Source organism: Lagopus muta, chromosome 31 (genome assembly GCF_023343835.1).
Source record: "Lagopus muta isolate bLagMut1 chromosome 31, bLagMut1 primary, whole genome shotgun sequence".
Taxonomy (NCBI): domain Eukaryota; kingdom Metazoa; phylum Chordata; class Aves; order Galliformes; family Phasianidae; genus Lagopus; species Lagopus muta.
Window position 1 is genome coordinate 969,084 of NC_064463.1, and position 17,406 is coordinate 986,489.

A 17,406-nucleotide genomic window follows, 5' to 3' on the forward strand; every position below is an offset into this window, starting at 1 on the left:
AACGTTCTGCCAAGAGCGCAGCAATGGCCAAGACGGGTCCGGCACGGGCGGCACGAGCTGCAGGCGGCAAGGAAGCACAGAGCAGCGTGGCGAGCGTGCCTGGAACGCTGCCGCTGCTGCCTGGTGCTGCAGGCCTGCGAGGAGCGCAGGGTCACAGGTAGCTATACTGGTCGGCAATGGCCATGTCTATCTCCTGCTGCACCAGGAACTGCACGGGGCAGATCTTCATCTGCTGAGCCGCCCGCTGCCGCTCCTCCTGGGCCAGCTTTTTCATGCGTTCCCTCTGGGGCTGCTGCTCGGCTGTGATGGGCAGCGACTCCTCCATCACTGTGGGTATTGCACCGCCACCCGCCTGCGGCCCAACGCAGGGCACAAAGTCCACAGGGTGCCGAGGCTGCTGCTGGTGCAGCGCTGGTGGTGGTGGTGGTTGCGGTGGGTCCCTCCGCAGCGCCGAGCTCCTCTGCGGGGACAGGCGCGGGCAGCTCGGCGGCGCCTGCTTTGCAGTGCCCTCCTCCTGCACCATGCTGCCTGGAGATGCGGGCGCTGCCTTGTTTGTGTCACTGCCTTGGGGCTGGAGGGCAGCAGGGCCAGCGCTGGCTGAGGGCTGGGGCTGCACAGAGGGTGGCTGGTGCAGCGGGTCCACCGCAGTCACCCTCTGCCCCAGCGGGTGCACAGCCTGGATGCATTCCTGCAGGTGCGTGCGCAGCTCGCTGACAGTGCCCGCTTGGCTGCTGCTGGCTCCTGCGCCAGCCCCAGACAGCTCTGCTTGCCATGGCTGTTTGCGGCCTTTTCCCTCCCTTTTGTTCCCCGCGTGGCGGCAGCTTCCTTTTCTTGGCCGGAGCGCTGCTGGTGGGCTGCTCCTGCTGGGAGCTCTCCCCTTGCTGGGGGTGCCGGCAGGCGCAGGGCGCTTGGCCCCCCGCTTGGTACTGCCCCTGTTCTTCTTTTCCGCCTGAGCCTCCTGGGGCTGCCTTTGCTGCACCTCCTCGGTGGGCTGTGCGCTTTGCGCTGAGGGAGGTGCACTGACAGCCAGGGTGGTCGGCTGTGGGCTGAGCCGGGCACTTGCTGTTTGCACGATGGGGTGCAGCTCCGACAGCCTGCACTGCAGCTCAGTCAGCAACCCAGGGGATGGAGGAAGCCCCCAGAAGGGGTCGGTGGGCGTCCCAGAGGCAGCCTGTGTGCTGAGCTCTGTGCTGTCCTCGGGGTTGTCAGGGAGCTCAGTGGTGAAGAATCCTGGGGCAGGGCTGCTGGGGTTCTCATGGGGGACCTCAACAGCTCTTGCCACGTCTGAAAATGCAAAAACATCCCCCAAATGGCAATGAAAGCCTTCTCACACCCACTGTGCAAACATGCACCTGCAGCTCTGCAGCCCCAAACTCACCATTGATCCAAGAGAGCAAACCCTGGATGTCCGTGATGTCCTCCGGTACATGCGAGCTGCTCACCACTGCTGGGAACAGCAAGAAAGAATCCCAAAGAGTCAATGCCAGCTCTCCTGTACCATGTTCACAGCAAGGGATCTGGGGTGAACGTTGGGTTCCCATTATAAATAAGGACAGGAGAGGTAACTGTCAATTCCAGGGCTTAAAACCCCAAGCAACATGCATTGAGAACAGTCCCAGGAAAGAACAGGCAGAAAGCCTAACCAGAAAGACTGTGCACCAAACCCAGATGCCTGCTGGGTGCTGTAGCTCTCTTGGGTGCTGTGCCACACTCCTGGCTTTCCACATGGCTGCGCTTCAGAGGAAGGCCACTGGCATCAGCTTCTGACAGAAAGGAGACAAAAAAGACATGACGAGCATCTCTTTGCAGTCCCTTCTTCTCCCCTCCATCACACATTTTCCTGATGTCTTCTGGCCAAGCCGTCGTCTTTCCCAGGTGAGTGCGTTTGCGGCTGCAGCTGTGGTCGCAGCTCAGATGTCAGTGTTTTGCGGTGGCCATCAGGGCTGTTGTTTGGCGGATGGCAGCGGTGATGCACAGCTGGTTGTAAGTCCAGAAGAGGCCGAGTCAGCTCTCTTGGAGGCACAGCTCCGATGCCAAGGGGTCGAGCTGGCAGTCTGTGGAGCGGCAGCTCCTGGCTTTGGATCTCGGCAGAAACTCCTTTCTTCCCGTCTCACGAGAGGCAGCAGGCAGATGCCCGCCTGTGCCCTGCGTTCCATGGGATGCGACGGCGTCGCTCCCGAGTTCTGCACACCGAGCTGCAGTTTCTGGTCCCAGGAATGGCGCAGATGGAACCGCGCGCCTGCCTGGCAGCCTCAGGCGGAGCTCTGCTTCTCCTGGGCACCCTTTGCCCCGCTCACCATGGACAGACTGGCCTCCACACGGGGAGCCCCGCGTTGCTCCTCGGCGGCTGGCCCTGCGTGGATCCGGTCCCCTTGTGTGCCGGTGGCACCGCAAGGGAGGCGCTGCGGCTGTGCTCCCCCAGCAGGCTGCTCTCGGACCTCCGGGACCACAGGGCCACCAGCGGCGTTTGCTGCAGGGCCGGGGCTGCGCGGCGGCACCTGGGCTTGGCCTCGGCCTGCGCCTCGTCCGGCACTGCTCCTCCAGCAGGGGCTTTCACCATGCTCGCCACGCTGCACTGTGCTTCCTTGCCGCCTGCAACTCGTGTCGTCCGTGCTGGACCCATCTTTGTAGGGAAGGGATGAAGAGAGGCAGAGAAATGGCCACCTCCCCTCAGCGTTCCGACCTGCAGCCACCCCTGGGGCGCGCAGGAGGAAAAGAACTGCCCTGTGCTTTGGCTTTGGCTTCCCTTTGCCACAGCTCTGCTTGCAGCCGTTTCTGCCGGGTCTCAGCCCCCCAGCGCCCCATGCCCTCCTCCTCAGCTGCCACCACCAGCCCCATTTCCCAACATCCCCTCCAAGTCCATCCCGTATCCAGAGCCCATCCCATGCTTCCCATTTCCCAACATCCCGTCCCGTGTCCATCCCCTATCCACACCCCACAGCCCCATCCCCCACTTCACCCCCCAATCCCGCACCCAACACATCCCGATCCCAAATCTCATTCCCAATCCCTCATCCCAAACCCACCTGTCACTCTCAATCCCTCGTCCCGGTCACGATCCCGCATCCCTGATCCCAATACCAATTCCCATCCCCTATGGCAGTACGGTGCACCGTGAGGCCCCTCCTCCCCCACATCTGGGCCATGCCCCCCCCCAGCCCCCCAGCGCTGCTCCTGATGGCCCCCCAGGGTTGAGGTGGGCTGTGGGTACAGGGGACGGTGGGGGCGGATACTGGGGGATGTGGGGCCTCAGAGGGTTTATAGGGCAATAATGGGCTATAGGGGGGCTTCAGGGTGAGATGGGGTGCTGTAGGGGAGCTGTGAGGAGCTACAGCAAGGTTGTAATATGGGGCTGTAGGGGACTTTGGGGGGCTCGAGACGCGTTCGAGCCTGGCACAGAGTCACAAGAGCCTTCGGCTCTCGCCGGCTCCAATCATCGGCAGCGCTGTGCTGAGCTGCTGCCCCGCAGCCGCAGTCCCCAAGGGCTGCTTTCCATCTGCCTGTCCTGGTGCAGAGCTCCTCGAGCCGCGTGAAGCCAACGTGGAGCCGCTTTGTGTTGGCCCCGAGGAGGGAAGCCATGAGGGGGGGTGATTGTTCGGGTGGAGATGGTTGAGAATGCAGTCATTTCTCCGTTAATTGCTCTGTGTGTTGAATGATTAAATATTTAGCGTTCGTTTTTCAGCACTTCTGTGTGCAGTCCATTCTGCAGCTCCAAAGACTCCCCCTCACCCCCGTGCCCACCGCTGGGTAATGACGGGGTGGCACAAACCGCCGTGTCATAGGGCTGCAACCACCAGCCCCGTTCCTTCTCCCAGAATCCCTTCCCCTCCTGAGCACCGTGTGGGAAATGGTTGGGGTGGGATTCCGGCAGCGCTGGGGCAGCTCAACGTGCAGAAGAGGCTCGGGGGGATCCGGGCACGGCCATCGGTCCCTGCAGAGAGGTGTAGAGAGGCCGGAGCTGGGCTGCACCCAGCCGTGCCCAACAGCGGGACTGGAGGCTCCCGCTGCAGCACAGCAGGTTTCCCTGTATGTCACCACTGAGCCCCCAGCTCTGGTCAGCGCCGCTGGATATTTCTGTCGATGATCACAATGCGGGAGATGAGTGCATCCTTGTGAAATCCACCAGGCGAAATCCATAAGGCACGAGGTGATGCTGGCATTCCTGAGGTCTGTAATGGGCAGCAGGGGGAACTGGAGGGCTCAGTGCAGTAGCTGGGGTTTCTTGAAGGGACTTTGAGGGGCTGTGGGTTCAGAACTGTATTTTTTCCTCCTGTTTCACACAGAAGGTGGCAGTTCGCCTCAATACCGCGAGGTGGCTGCAGGACCCCCAACAGCAGAAACATTGGCTCCCCGGAGCCCCGTGTACGGCTGTGAGAAGGATGGAGGGTGTACAAAGCGTAGGACATGCACAGGGCTTATGACTGCCGTGACATAGCGAGGACACATTCCTGTATCCTCCTATCTCCTCCTGTATCTTCCTGTATTCTGTAAGCAGAATGCCACAAGGAAGATCAGGCTGCTAAGACTTCCATGCACACTGAACCTGCAGCTGATACGTTTAATGTCTGATAGACAAACCTGCCAAAGGAAAAAGCTGAACACCTACATTGGCTTCCCTGAGCTGCTCGACATGAAGCCTTTTATGGAACAAAAAAGTGGTGCTTATTTATATGAACTGAGTGCTATTCTCATACACCAAGGTATGAGTGCATACTCAGGGCACTACATTGCCCATGTGAAGGACCCACAGACAGGAGAGTGGTACAGATTCAATGACGAAGACACTGAGAAGATGGAGGGCAAGAAACTGCAGCTGGGGATGGAGGAAGATCTAGCAAAGCCTTCAAAATCTCAGACCCGTAAACCTAAATGTGGGAAAAGGATGCACTGCTCATGCAACGCTTACATGCTGGTGTACAGGCAGCAGCTCAAGGAGAGTCCACCGACGGTGGAAGTGTCAGATTTCCTGCAGGAGCTGGTGGAACGTGACAACTGCAAGTTTGAGGAGTGGTGCAACGAAATGGCCGAGATGCGCAAACAGAGCGTGGCCAGGGGCAAAATCAAGCACGAAGAGGTGAAGGACCTCTACCAGAGGTTACCTGCTGAAGCTGGTTCCCCGTACGACTTCATCTCTCTGGAATGGCTGCAGAAGTGGCTGGATAAGTCCACCCCTCCCAAACCCATAGACAACACCGCCTGCCTGTGCTCGCACAGGAAGCTGCATCCTGACAAGATATGCATCGTGAAGAGGATATCTGAGTACGCGGCTGACTTCTTCTATAGGAAATACGGCGGGGGACCCAGGCTGAACGCACTTTGCAAGGACTGTGTGGTAGAAAGGTGTCGAATCCTGCGTCTGAAAAACCAGCTCAATGAAGACCACAAAACCGTCACCAACTTGCTGAAGATAACAGTCAAAGGGAGCGATGGGTTTTGGGTTGGAAAGGCGTCCTTGCGGAGCTGGCGTCAGTTGGCTCTGAAGCAATTAAATGAGCAAGACGAAGATGCAGAGCACAGCAGTGGAAAGCTGAGTGGAAATGCACCAAACAAAGATGGGGGTCTGGGGAGGGTACTGGATGGTGCGGGAATGCAAGTGATCTTCTCTTCTATCCCTTCAGTGGTGGGGAAGGACTCTGAGAGGATCAAAAAGGCCCTCCTCATCAATAAATGAGCTTAGAGGATGGTGCAGGCAGAAGAACTTTGGTTTTTTTCATCATGGGGCAATTTACTCGGCTCCTGGCATGACAGCTGCAGATGGAGCTCAATTGTCTACAAGGGGTAAAAGGATCCTAGCCCAGGAGCTGGCAGGCCTCGTTGAAAGATCTTTAAACTAGGTAAGAAGGGGGAAGGGGACAAAATGAGGACTGCTGAGGTTCAGGTAGTTCAAGGCTCAAAAGTGAACTTGATGGGTGACGAGGGTGGAGTTTGAAGGGATGGAGTGTGGCAGGGGAATGCTGCCTCCCTGAAGTGTCTATACACTAATGCGCGCAGTATGGGAAATAAACAGGAAGAGTTAGAGATCTGCATGCGGTCACATGGCTATGATCTCACTGCGAACACAGAGACGTGGTGGGACAGCTCACATGACTGGAATGTTGTCATGGAGGGCTATGTGCTTTTTAGGAAAGATCAGCCGGCGAGGCGGGGTGGTGGAGTTGCTCTTTATGTAAGAGAGCAGCTTGAATGTATTGAACTCCACCTGGGGGAGAGTGGTGTAGCAGTGGAGAGCTTGTGGGTAAGAATCAAGGGGCGGGCTGGTATGGCTGACACCGTTGTGGGTGTGTGCTACAGGCCCCCTGATCAGGAGGAGGAGGTTGATGAGGCCTTCCACAAACAGTTGGAAGCAGCGTCACGATCCCAGGCGCTGGTGCTTATGGGGGACTTCAATCATCCAGATATTTGCTGGAAAAGCAATGTGGCCAGGCATGCACGGTCCAGACGGTTCCTGCAATGTGTTGAAGACAACTTCCTGATGCAGGTGGTTGAGGAATCGACGAGGAGAGGGGTACTGCTGGACCTTATTCTCACTAATAGAGAAGGGAAGTAAAGGTCGGGGGCAGCTTGGGTTGTAGTGACCACAAGATAGTGGAGTTCAAGACCCTGAGTGGAAGAAGTAAAGCAAAAAGTAGGATTGCTATCCTGGACTTCAGGAGAGCCAACTTCGATCTCTTTCGGGGCCTACTTGGAGCTGTCTCATGGGCTAGGGTGTTGGAAGGCAAGGGGGCCTGTGAGAGCTGGTCAGCATTTAAGCAGCTCTTCTTCCAAGCTCAGGATCGGTGCGTCCCTGTGAGGAAGAAATCGGGAAAGGGTGGCAGGAGACCTGTGTGGATGAGCAAGGAGCTCGTGCACAAACTCAAAGGAAAGAAGAAGGCCCATGAAATGTGGAAAAAGGGTCTGACTACTTGGGAAGAATACAGGAATGTTGTCAGGGTCTGCAGGGATGCGACAAGGAAGGCTAAAGCCCGCCTGGAATTAAATCTGGCAAAGGGGATAAAGGATAATAAAAAAGGTTTTTTCAAGTACATTAACAGTAAAAGGAAGACTAGGGAGAATGTGGCTCCCCTGCTAAGTGACGGGGGTGTTCTGGTAATGGGGGATGCTGAGAAGGCGGAGATACTGAATGCCTTCTTTGCTTCTGTCTTCAGTGAAAAAGCTCCCCCTCGGGAATCTGAGACCCTGGAGAATAGTGAGAGGATCTGGGGAATGGAAGACCCCCCTTCTGTCAGGGAAGAGGTGGTCCGGGAGCGCCTAGGCAACATCAATGTTCAGAAATCCATGGGACCCGATGGGATTCATCCACGGGTGCTGAAGGAGCTGGCAGAGGTGATTGCTGAACTGCTTTCTGTCATCTTTGAGAAGTCTTGGAAGACGGGGAAGGTGCCTGAAGACTGGAAGATAGCCAACGTCACCCCGGTCTTCAAAAAAGGCAAGAAGGAAGACCCAGGCAATTATAGGCCAGTCAGCCTCACCTCTGTCCCTGGAAAGGTGATGCAACAGCTTGTACTGGATGTCATCTCCAGACAACTGGAAGAAGAGGAGGTTATCAGGAGTAGTCAGCACGGGTTCACAAGGGGGAAGTCGTGCTTGACCAACCTGGTAGCCTTCTATGATGTTGTCTCTGGCTGGGTGGATAGGGGGAGTGCAGTGGATGTAGTCTACCTTGATTTCAGCAAGGCATTTGATACTGTCCCCCATAACGTCCTTATAACAAAGCTGAGGAAGTGTGGCATAGATGAGTGGACAGTGAGGTGGGTTGAGAACTGGCTGACTGGCAGAGCACAGAGGGTCGTTGTTGGTGGTGCAGAGTCCGGTTGGAGGCCTGTAACTAGCGGTGTTCCTCAGGGGTCTGTGCTGGGTCCGGTCTTGTTCAACATCTTCATCAATGACCTTGATGAGGGGATAGTGGCCACCCTCAGCAAGTTTGCCGATGATACGAAGTTGGGAGGATTGGCTGACGCGCCTGAAGGCTGTGTTGCCATTCAGCAAGACCTGGATAGGCTGGAGAGCTGGGCAGAAAAAAACCGGATGAGGTTTAACAAAAGCAAGTGTAGAGTCTTGCATCTGGGGAGGAATAATTGCATGCCCCAGTACAGGTTGGGGGATGACCTGCTGGAGGGGAGCTCTGCGGAAAGGGACCTGGGTGTCCTGGTGGACGACAGGTCAGCCATGAGCCAGCAGTGTGCCCTTGTGGCCAAAAAGGCCAATGGCTTACTGGGGTGCATTAAAAAGAGCGTGGCCAGCAGGTCAAAGGAGGTGATCCTCCCCCTCTACTCTGCCCTGGTAAGACCTCATCTGGAGTACTGCGTCCAGTTCTGGGCTCCCCAGTACAAAAAAGACAGGGATCTCTTGGAAAGAGTCCAGCGGAGGGCCACAAAGATGGTGAAGGGCCTGGAGCATCTCCCCTATGAGGAAAGCCTGAGTGAACTGGGTCTGTTCAGCCTTGAGAAAAGGAGACTGAGAGGGGACCTGATCCAGGTCTATAAATATCCAAGGTGTGGGGGGCAGAATGGCGAGGCCGGACTCTTTTCAGTGGTGAGTGGAGACAGGACAAGGGGAAATGGCCAGAAACTGGAGCATAGGAAGTTCCGCACAAACATGCGCAAGAACTTCTTTACAGTGAGGGTGACGGAGCACTGGAACAGGCTGCCCAGGGAGGTGGTGGAGTCTCCTTCTCTGGAGATGTTCAAGACCTGCCTGGATGCCTACCTGTGCGATCTGGTGTAGGGAACCTGCTTTGGCAGGGGGGTTGGACTCGATGATCTCAGGAGGTCCCTTCCAACCCCCACAATTCTGTGATTCTGTGATTCTGTGATTATCTTCCTGAAAAACAGATAACCTCATTGCACCTACTGCAAAAAGACATTTGGACACAAACTTCCATACAGTGTTTGCAAGGATCTTATCAAGGAAAAAAATGGTTTCTTCGGCAGTTAGCCAGAATAGTGCAGACACTATCTGCAAGCCCCCTGGCATCCTTCCTACGCAGCACCTGCAGCAAGCAGCCACTGACTGCACAGCTTGCGAGGGCTACCACTGCTCAGATAACAACCGAGGTGTGAGAAAACACGCCAGCAGGAGCAGTTCACTCATAACGCAGCAACCGTTAGCACCGTGAGACAGGTAGCAGAGCGCTTTCACCAGCGGTCAATGCTAACCCCATCCAGTCAGTGCTGAGCAGAATGGGGACAAAGGACAGACTCACAAACTGAAGGTAACGTTTCCTCCTGGCTCAGCTATAAGCACTTCTTTGGGCTCCTTTTTTTTTTCCCTGTTCCTTGGTTTTGGTAAGATGCTAATAATTTATGCAAACTCCCATACACTGCCAGTGTCCATCTGATGCCAATACGAAGGCTGAGATCAGCCCTTCTTCTAGCCATACAATTTTAGAAACAAAACCTGTTAGAGATTTGGTGATGCAGATAGGTATGGACAACAAAAGCAGAGGCAGAGAAAAGAAGAGCGGCCTTGCATGGCAGCAGGTAACAAAGGAACAAAGAAAAACACTTGTCTGTAACATTCACACCCGTACCTCATCCCACCTAAGACCCACAACACTACAGCTTGAAAGTAAAACTCTACTGCTCTGTACTGTGGTGAGCCTCTAAGCTGTCTTTGCTTCTCTGCTTCTGCAATCTAAGCTCACTTTGTCTTTCTGCTTAACAGGCAAACCTCACCATAAGACGACAACATGCAGACTATGGGTGGATACGTACGTAGCCAAAGTATTAGAAGAATTTTGTACTATGAGACAACAAACGTATGTGAGGCGATGCTGTCTGGACTGGAACCACACTGACTTTAACACACGTACCAAAACACTGGAAATCAAGATTTTACCGTATTTCAGAATTTCCTGTTGCATGTCTTAAGCTGCGTAGGAAAATCCGGGATGCCACCTGAACCAGCAGGACCTCCAACCCCATCCCTCTGCATTACGCACAGGAAAAGGAAAAGAAATGTCTCAAGATGACAAGTTACCACTTATTTCACTTAAAGAAAAGCAAGAAAATCCTGCATTACTGAAAATCACCAAGCTTGATCGTACAAATCAGCACGTAACATAGCAACTCTTCTCTCCAGCAACCAGAAAACAGAGATAGCAGAGAAATAATTGATTCACAGGTCTGGAAGAGAAATACTGACATATTAAGAGCATGAGACAAACCCAGTCTAGTTCAGACATAGCTGAAAGCTGTTGTCAGCCAAAGCCTCAGCAGTTACCAAAACGTAAACAAAGCTACGCTTAAGGCGTTCATTTTTTAAGTTGAACACAATGCCTGGCATTACAAAAAATCAAAATAATCCTAAGTTCCTCTTGTTTCAATCAAAAAACGGGAGAAAATCACTCAGAAGCAGAACATTCACGATTTCTAAAATCACTCTGCCTTTTAGTCTTTGCATCCACCTGCCTTACCAAGAGAAGTACAAAAGCCTGTCTGCTAACCAGCAACCGGCCAGCAAAAACTACTGAAATTATCCGTCAGCAATGAACAAGCAACAATACAAGGAAAAGTACATCAGCTGAGTTATTCACGCTTCAGAAGACCAAAAGGTATCAAGATCTGAACTACCTGAGCTCCACGGTCAGCCTTTCTCAAGCTACACAATCACCTACTGCAGCTGGGACTTATTCTGTGTTCCTAAGCCTACTGCTTCGGTAGATCGGAAAGTCGGGTTGTATCAGCTGTAAAATACCAACAGCTCAGGGTTCTGTCTTACATGCAGCAAAACTTCATCTTAGCAGAGACAATTCCAACTATTTTTGAAGCCACCCACTGTTTCCTGTGGATAGCAAAGATAAAATGGAATCCCACAAGCTCGTACTCTTCGCCTGTACAGGTAGTGACAGAGTACTCTAGAGTGGGATGTGACAATGACACAAGTCCCACAGCAGACAGAAACATTTAAAGGTAACAACACTGCTCTGAGGCAGTACTAGCAAGCGCAATGCGCTCTCCCCCCACGCCCCTGCTCTCACCATAACCTGCTGCTGCTGGGGGTCCTGCCGGCAGGAAGCTGCCCCAAGTGCTGCCCCACACCCACCCCAAGCAGCCTCACCAGCACAGGGCAGCACTGAGCCCAGCAGCAAGCAGGGCACCCTGCACGGCCGATGCCAGGCTGTGGCCGGCCCAGCTCCCACCCCGCTGTGCCTGCACTGACCCCACGGACAGCAGGTGCTGTGCCATCACAGCACAGTGGCAACAGAGGCATATTCTCTGCGGGTTCTGTCCTATAAATGCCACCACACAACCTGGCACTCTGAAGTTCACATGGATTAACACCTCGGGAGCCCCTCTCTTCAAGGAGCTCATTCTACAGGTCTGAGTCCCACAAAGGCTGTGGGGCGACGACAGTCGGCACTGCGGCAGATACCCTTCCTAAGCAAGATCGTGCTCCTAACACACTCCAATTAGTGTGGCAGAACCCTACCTTATTTTCTGTTTAATCTCTGAATCAATCTCACGTGGATCCAAATAACAGACTCAGCACCTGCAACGAGTCTAGATTGAGCAAAGCCTTCGACAGAGGGAGCAAAGAGATCAAGACACCATGATGCGTTCACCAGACGTTCAAGTCTCACAGCAATCAGAAAAACTTGAAACATATCCGAGGCCCCTGTTTAGCAATAATGTTTGCTGAATTTGGGCTCACACTATGATTCCAACTCCTCACCTGCCTGCCTTCCAACTGCCTTCACTGCGCTTCAAGCTAAGATCCAATGCCTTAATGCCCTTACGTAACAGCAGCTGCTTCATCAGCACAGAGCAAGGAACGTCCCAGTAATTACACCACACACCAGCCAAGCTGCTAAGGATCGCTAACTCTTCTGGGACAGCTTCATCAAACCTTTCTGGATTAGCCTTGCTATCACCCAGAACTCGTCCCATTACTGCTTTGAGGGCTCAGAGCCTGAACTCCACTAAAAGGCCACCTGTCCTCATGAAATCAGGCACACCTGATACAACCACACCACTGAGGCTCCTCTGCTCAACTTCAGTGATTCCCAATGCTCGCTTAAAAAATAAAACCCACCAAGAGCATCAAACGCCAACACGTTTTGGTGGCACAGCCCAGCGCAGAGCTACGATCCCAAAGCAATTATAAGGTTTCATTTCACAGTGCTGTGTGGGACGATTCAACTGCTTCAAGCTCAAACGTGATGCAAGGGATTCATTAATCCATACATCTCAGCGAACTCAAAACCTGACGTCTTGGAAAAAAAAAACAGAACAGACCATCTCAAATAGCTGATAATCAATCCACAGAACTTAATTCAGCAGGCCGTCCAGTGGACAAATTCTGTGCAGGCAGCAGAGTCTTTTTATGACCATTAGGAACATTCCTAGTTACAGAGCCCACCACAACTTGGGCACTAAATACACAGACCCACCTGGCAGAACAGCAAATAAAGAAGCAACTTACCCTCCCCTTATCCTACTCCGCTCTCACATTTAGAAGAGAAACTACAAGTTTAAATGCCGTGAAAACATCAGGGGATAAGAAAATCACCTGGTATTTTCCAGGCAAACCACCGAGATCATAGAATCACATAATGTCCCAAGCTGTCAGGGATCCACAAGGATCACCAAGTCCAACCTGATGCTCCAGGAAGGACAACCCAAATGCAGATGGTCTTTCAGCTGCAGCAGCTCAGGACCAGGCCCACAGCCCTGGGGAGCCTGGCCACAACCACTGGTACCAGATGCAGCAAGCACAGCGAGCAGGCAGGTAGGCACAGCACAGCAGCAAAGACCAACCTGAGAGGGGGCCTGCTTACAGAAATCAACCCGGGGCCTGCCTACACAAAGCCCACACCTTTCACTCCAGTAAAGCTCCGCCATTTTGACAGCCGAAACACAAACTGCCATTTCACCTCTCATGGCTCTTCCCTGAACTCCCAGTTACTTCAGGTCCCCCATCGCACTGCAACTGCTCATAATCAATAACCAAGATTATATCTATCATGACATAAGCAGCTCACTTCCGCTTGGTGGCAATGACAGTCCATTCCCATTGCATCCCTTCATGTGAGGAAAATCACAGCTGGCTTTCTGACAGCCTCCTGCACGATTCCCCCAGAAGCACCCAGCACTTCTGAAAAGTGAAAGAAAGGAAGGTTCATGGAAACAGGCACACCAGGCTTGCAAGAGACGCAGTGCTCCAGCTCAGAGACAGGACCACCACAGTGCCGAAACACAGTTTATCATTAAAGGAAACATTGGAGAGAGCATATCCACAACTTCTGCATAATCTGCATAAGTAATGATTCAGCACATTTAGTTTTCTTATCATTCAGTTGGAGAAGACAGATGCTCTCACACACCAATCAGCAAGCACTTGGATGAGCCAGCCCTCTGGTTTTCAAAACTACAGACATGGTGACAGCAGCCTCTAACAGCTTACCAGAAGATGCTTCAGTTCATTAACGTGGACTTCATTCCTTCCACCAGCAGCTACTCCTGAAATGACCTTCATTCACAAAGTAACACCACCAACTTTCCAGCACGAGCTGACCTGCAAAACAGCGAAAAGAAACTGGAATGACAACCAACACAGAAATAACACGTTTTAATATACACGCCCGGACCCCGGCAGCCGCGGCGGCGGCTCGGACCCCGGACCCCGGCAGCCGCGGCGGCGGCCCGGACCCGAGATCCCGGACCCCGGCGGCCGCGGCGGCGGCCCGGACCCGAGATCCCGGACCCCGGCGGCCGCGGCGGCGGCTCGGACCCCGGACCCCGGCCGCAACGTAAAAAGCATAGCAGAAAGAAAGCCACCGCACACGTTGCGACAGAAACACCCGCGCAATATCAGCGTAGTACAGAGGCAGGAAAAGAACTGCTCACCATCTCCAAGCATTCCCACCGACAGAATAAACTCCACAGCACAGAACCTTCCAGAAACAAGCCCTTCTCCCCACGGCTCTCATTGGTCAGGTGCCTGTCCCTCCCGCCCTCGGGCTCTCATTGGTCAGATCCCGGTCCGTCCCACCCCCGGGCTCTCATTGGTCAGCGGCAGCGCCGCCATCTCCCTTTGGTTGAGGCGCAGCGCGCAGGGACGGCCGTTTTTCAACCGCCTCAGAGCTGCTCTCCTCTCAGATGGGGGCGCTCCCGCAGCCTGGGCCGGCATGCATCGCCGCTGAGCGCTGGAGCTCCGGGCAGCACCGAGACGGAACCGCGGCACGAAGGGAGTGGTGCTGAGCACAGCGGAGCCGGAGCCGGAGCCGGGAGGGACGGAGAGCAGTACCGGGACAGGGAAGGAAGCCTTGTAGAGTGAGGGGTTGGGAAGGCCGGGGGCATCCAGGGAGGCACACGGGGCTGCAGTGGGCAGTGGTATCGGGGTATATGGGGCTATAGGGTGGGTGCAGGGGGTTTAGGGGAGCAGAGGGCTGTGAGGGGCTAACGGGGACACGGTGCTATAGGGAGTGTTGGGGGGGGGGGGATAGGGGCTGGGGAGAGCTACGGGGAGGGATGTGGGGGCTGGGGGAGGGTGTAAGGAAATACGGCTCTATGAGCGTCTGTAGGGGGAATACAGGCAGGGAGCAGTGGGAGGGCTATGGGTGTGATATGGAGAAACGGGCACAGTAGGGGTCTGCGGGGGGGTACAGGCAGGACATAGAGGCACATAAGGTTATAAAAAGGCTGTAGGGGAGCAATAGGGGCTTGTGTGGGCACGGGAAAATAGAGGGTAATATGGGGCTACCCTGTGTGCTGAATGGGAATATGCAGAGAGAAGACCAAGAGCGAGGCACAGATATAGGCAGGATGATGGGGACGAAAGGGGAGAGTAGGTGGATACAGAGTATCTCCAGGGATCAAGAAAAAACACAACAGAATAATGAGAATAAAAAAAAAAGCAAGGACTGAAAAAGAAATAAATTCATAAATGGGAGTGTAACTAGGAAAAAAGAGAAAAAGCAGAGCACGCAAGTGTTGAGATTTGGAGCAAGTAGCAGGAAAAGGCAAGAGCATCAAGAAACAGCAGGTGAGGGGCCAGCAGCTCAGCTGGGAAAGTGAGGGGAAAGCTGGTAAGGCAGGGAAGTGAGGAAACAGCAGCTGAGGTAGGGGAAGTGAGGGGCAAGCAGGGAAGCTGGGTCATGTTAGAAACAAGCAGCTGAGGTCAGAAGAGCAGGCAAGGAAATCGTAGGCTACGGCAAGGGGGGAGGTGAGGGTAAGGGAGAACAGAAAGCATGGGGAGGGTAGTGAAGGGGTACAGGGGTTTAAGGAATACCCGTGTTTAAAAACAAAAAAGAAATGTGAAAAAAAAAAAGAAATATGAGAAAAAAGGAACATGAAAAAATACGAAAAAAGGAAATATGAAAAAATATGAAAAAGATGGAGAATATGGAATAAAGAAAAGTGAAAGAATGTGGAAAAAAGAAATGTGAAACAAGGTGGAAAAATGAAAAAATGTGATGATATATGAAAAAAATAGTGAAATAGAAATATGGAGAAATATGCAAAAAAATGAAAGGTATGAAAACGCAGAGACCACGGGCCCCCTATGCCTCGTGCCCAGCTCCTCCTCCTCTCAGGGGCTGCATTGCTGGCTCAGCTTTGGAAAGAGGAGCTGGGTGCTGCCTGCCAGGCGACAGTCTCCTACGGCAGCTCATTTCCTGGGGGAGGGCTGGGCCTGGACGCCCCCCTGCCGTCGCTGGCGATGGGGGCACTGTGGGGACACGGCACCCAGCGCCTGGGATTTGATGAGGACGACGTGTGGGCAGGAGGGGAGGCGGCGCCAGGCTGGCACTTAGGAATGGTTCACCGAGTCAGAGCCTTCTTTGGGTGATGGCGGATGGGGGATTTCCCATCACCTGTTTGGAACAGAGGGGGACAGCAGCTGCTTTACCTTTCTTGTCCCGGCCGAGAGCGGGCAGCGGCGCTCCTGAGGCCCTGCAGGGTTTCCCGGGCGGTGGGCTGGGTGCAAACTCCCATTTGAAGCTGTGCAAAACAAGAGGCGGTGTGAGCCGGGGCTCTGGCGGCCCTTGCTGCCGGCTCGATCACCGGCTCACACTGACCTGCCCCCCATGGCGGGATGCCCACGGTGCCAAGGAGCCAACGCTCCTGCAGCAGAGCTGAGCAGCTGCACCAAGCAGGGCTGCAGCCGCAAACGCACTCACTGGGAAAGACGACGGCTCGGCCAGAAGACATCAGGGAGGCTGCAGCCACCACCCTGGACACCACCAGGTCCAGCAGCCAGGGCACCTGCGGGGGAGCAACAGTGAGGATGGGGGACGTCCTCATCACAGCTGAGCCTCTGCGGAGCTCTGGAGCAGCCGAGGCCATGAGAGCCGGCAGCAGCACAGCACTCGCACGGCCGGGCAGCCGGCCAGGTCCTGGAGAGCCGCGTGCGGGCAGCGCGAGGGCCGTGGGGAAACTGAAAGCTCACCTTGAGAACAACTTTCTCCAGGTTCTCTTTGCCATTGATGCTCTCCAGGAAGTCGTAGTAGAACTTCATCTGGACGCCGGTTCCCTGGATGAGGAGCACACCTACATCCTTCAGGACAAAGGCAACGTCCTCCCCCTTCCTCAGGCAGTGGCAGACGAGGGACGTGGTGTCCAATATGCAGGCCTTCCCAGTCTGCCACCTCACCGATGCAGCCGCCGCCACCTCTGTGTATTTGAGCGGCTCCACCTCCTTACGGCCTGGAAAATCAGAAGAAAGTCTCAGGGTCCGTTTCCACCGCTGCTTCCCTAGTGTGACTCGTTGCAGTTACTGGCCAGGACAGCCCTACACTGGGACGGGCTCCGAGGAGGGGCTGGATTGCTTTTGGGCACAGAGGCGAGAGCCCCGCTTGTCCTGTCTGTGCAGCAGGAAAGGGTGAAAGCCCCCTCGTATTCTGTGCTGGCAGCAGAGTCTTTTTACGACCATTAGGAACATTCCTAGTTACAGAGCCCACCACAACTTGGGCACTAAATACACAGACCCACCTGGCAGAACAGCAAATAAAGAAGCAACTTACCCTCCCCTTATCCTACTCCGCTCTCACATTTAGAAGAGAAACTACAAGTTTAAATGCCGTGAAAACATCAGGGGATAAGAAAATCACCTGGTATTTTCCAGGCAAACCACCGAGATCATAGAATCACATAATGTCCCAAGCTGTCAGGGATCCACAAGGATCACCAAGTCCAACCTGATGCTCCAGGAAGGACAACCCAAATGCAGATGGTCTTTCAGCTGCAGCAGCTCAGGACCAGGCCCACAGCCCTGGGGAGCCTGGCCACAACCACTGGTACCAGATGCAGCAAGCACAGCGAGCAGGCAGGTAGGCACAGCACAGCAGCAAAGACCAACCTGAGAGGGGGCCTGCTTACAGAAATCAACCCGGGGCCTGCCTACACAAAGCCCACACCTTTCACTCCAGTAAAGCTCCGCCATTTTGACAGCCAAAACACAAACTGC

General features: G+C 54.3%; 3 protein-coding genes across 8 annotated transcripts in view; 1 reads left to right on the plus strand and 2 right to left on the minus strand.

The window, feature by feature from the left end:
* The window catches only part of LOC125686102 (basic salivary proline-rich protein 1-like), a 214,981-nt gene extending 211,854 nt beyond the window's left edge, over window positions 1-3,127 (minus strand). Inside the window, exon 1 of the mRNA XM_048929753.1 lies at window positions 2,439-3,127. The gene's annotated coding sequence lies outside the window, so the exon portion shown is untranslated. The remainder of the gene's footprint in view (window positions 1-2,438) is intronic.
* LOC125686110 (coiled-coil domain-containing protein 81-like) overlaps window positions 1-17,406 on the minus strand; it is a 312,318-nt gene that overhangs the window by 293,034 nt on the left and 1,878 nt on the right. For 2 of the 6 annotated variants that reach the window (XM_048929764.1, XM_048929763.1), the window contains exons 4-8: window positions 16,390-16,646; window positions 16,019-16,205; window positions 15,850-15,941; window positions 13,405-13,515; window positions 8,730-8,820 (exon numbers count right to left, since the gene is read on the minus strand). In XM_048929764.1, coding sequence (XP_048785721.1) covers window positions 13,477-13,515; window positions 15,850-15,941; window positions 16,019-16,205; window positions 16,390-16,646 — 575 coding nt within the window. In that variant the 3' untranslated portion in view covers window positions 8,730-8,820; window positions 13,405-13,476. Of the gene's footprint in view, window positions 1-8,712; window positions 8,821-9,837; window positions 9,928-12,498; window positions 13,096-13,404; window positions 13,516-15,849; window positions 15,942-16,018; window positions 16,206-16,389; window positions 16,647-17,406 lie in introns of those variants that run through there. The other 4 variants (XM_048929761.1, XM_048929766.1, XM_048929765.1 and 1 more) reach the window with 4 other exon arrangements.
* Window positions 2,559-6,535, plus strand: LOC125686090 (ubiquitin carboxyl-terminal hydrolase 48-like). Its single transcript, XM_048929724.1, has 2 exons — window positions 2,559-2,627; window positions 4,436-6,535. The coding sequence occupies exons 1-2, from the start codon at window positions 2,559-2,561 to the stop codon at window positions 5,669-5,671; spliced, it is 1,305 nt and encodes a 434-aa protein (XP_048785681.1). The 3' UTR covers window positions 5,672-6,535.

Bases quoted from the DNA above. Each gene is read 5' to 3' on its own strand.
- LOC125686090 (XM_048929724.1), top strand. From the start codon at position 2,559: ATGCTCGCCACGCTGCACTGTGCTTCCTTGCCGCCTGCAACTCGTGTC. The intron at 2,628-4,435 runs GTAGGGAAGGGA...GCCGTGACATAG, and splicing joins TCCGTGCTGGACCCATCTTT to CGAGGACACATTCCTGTATC.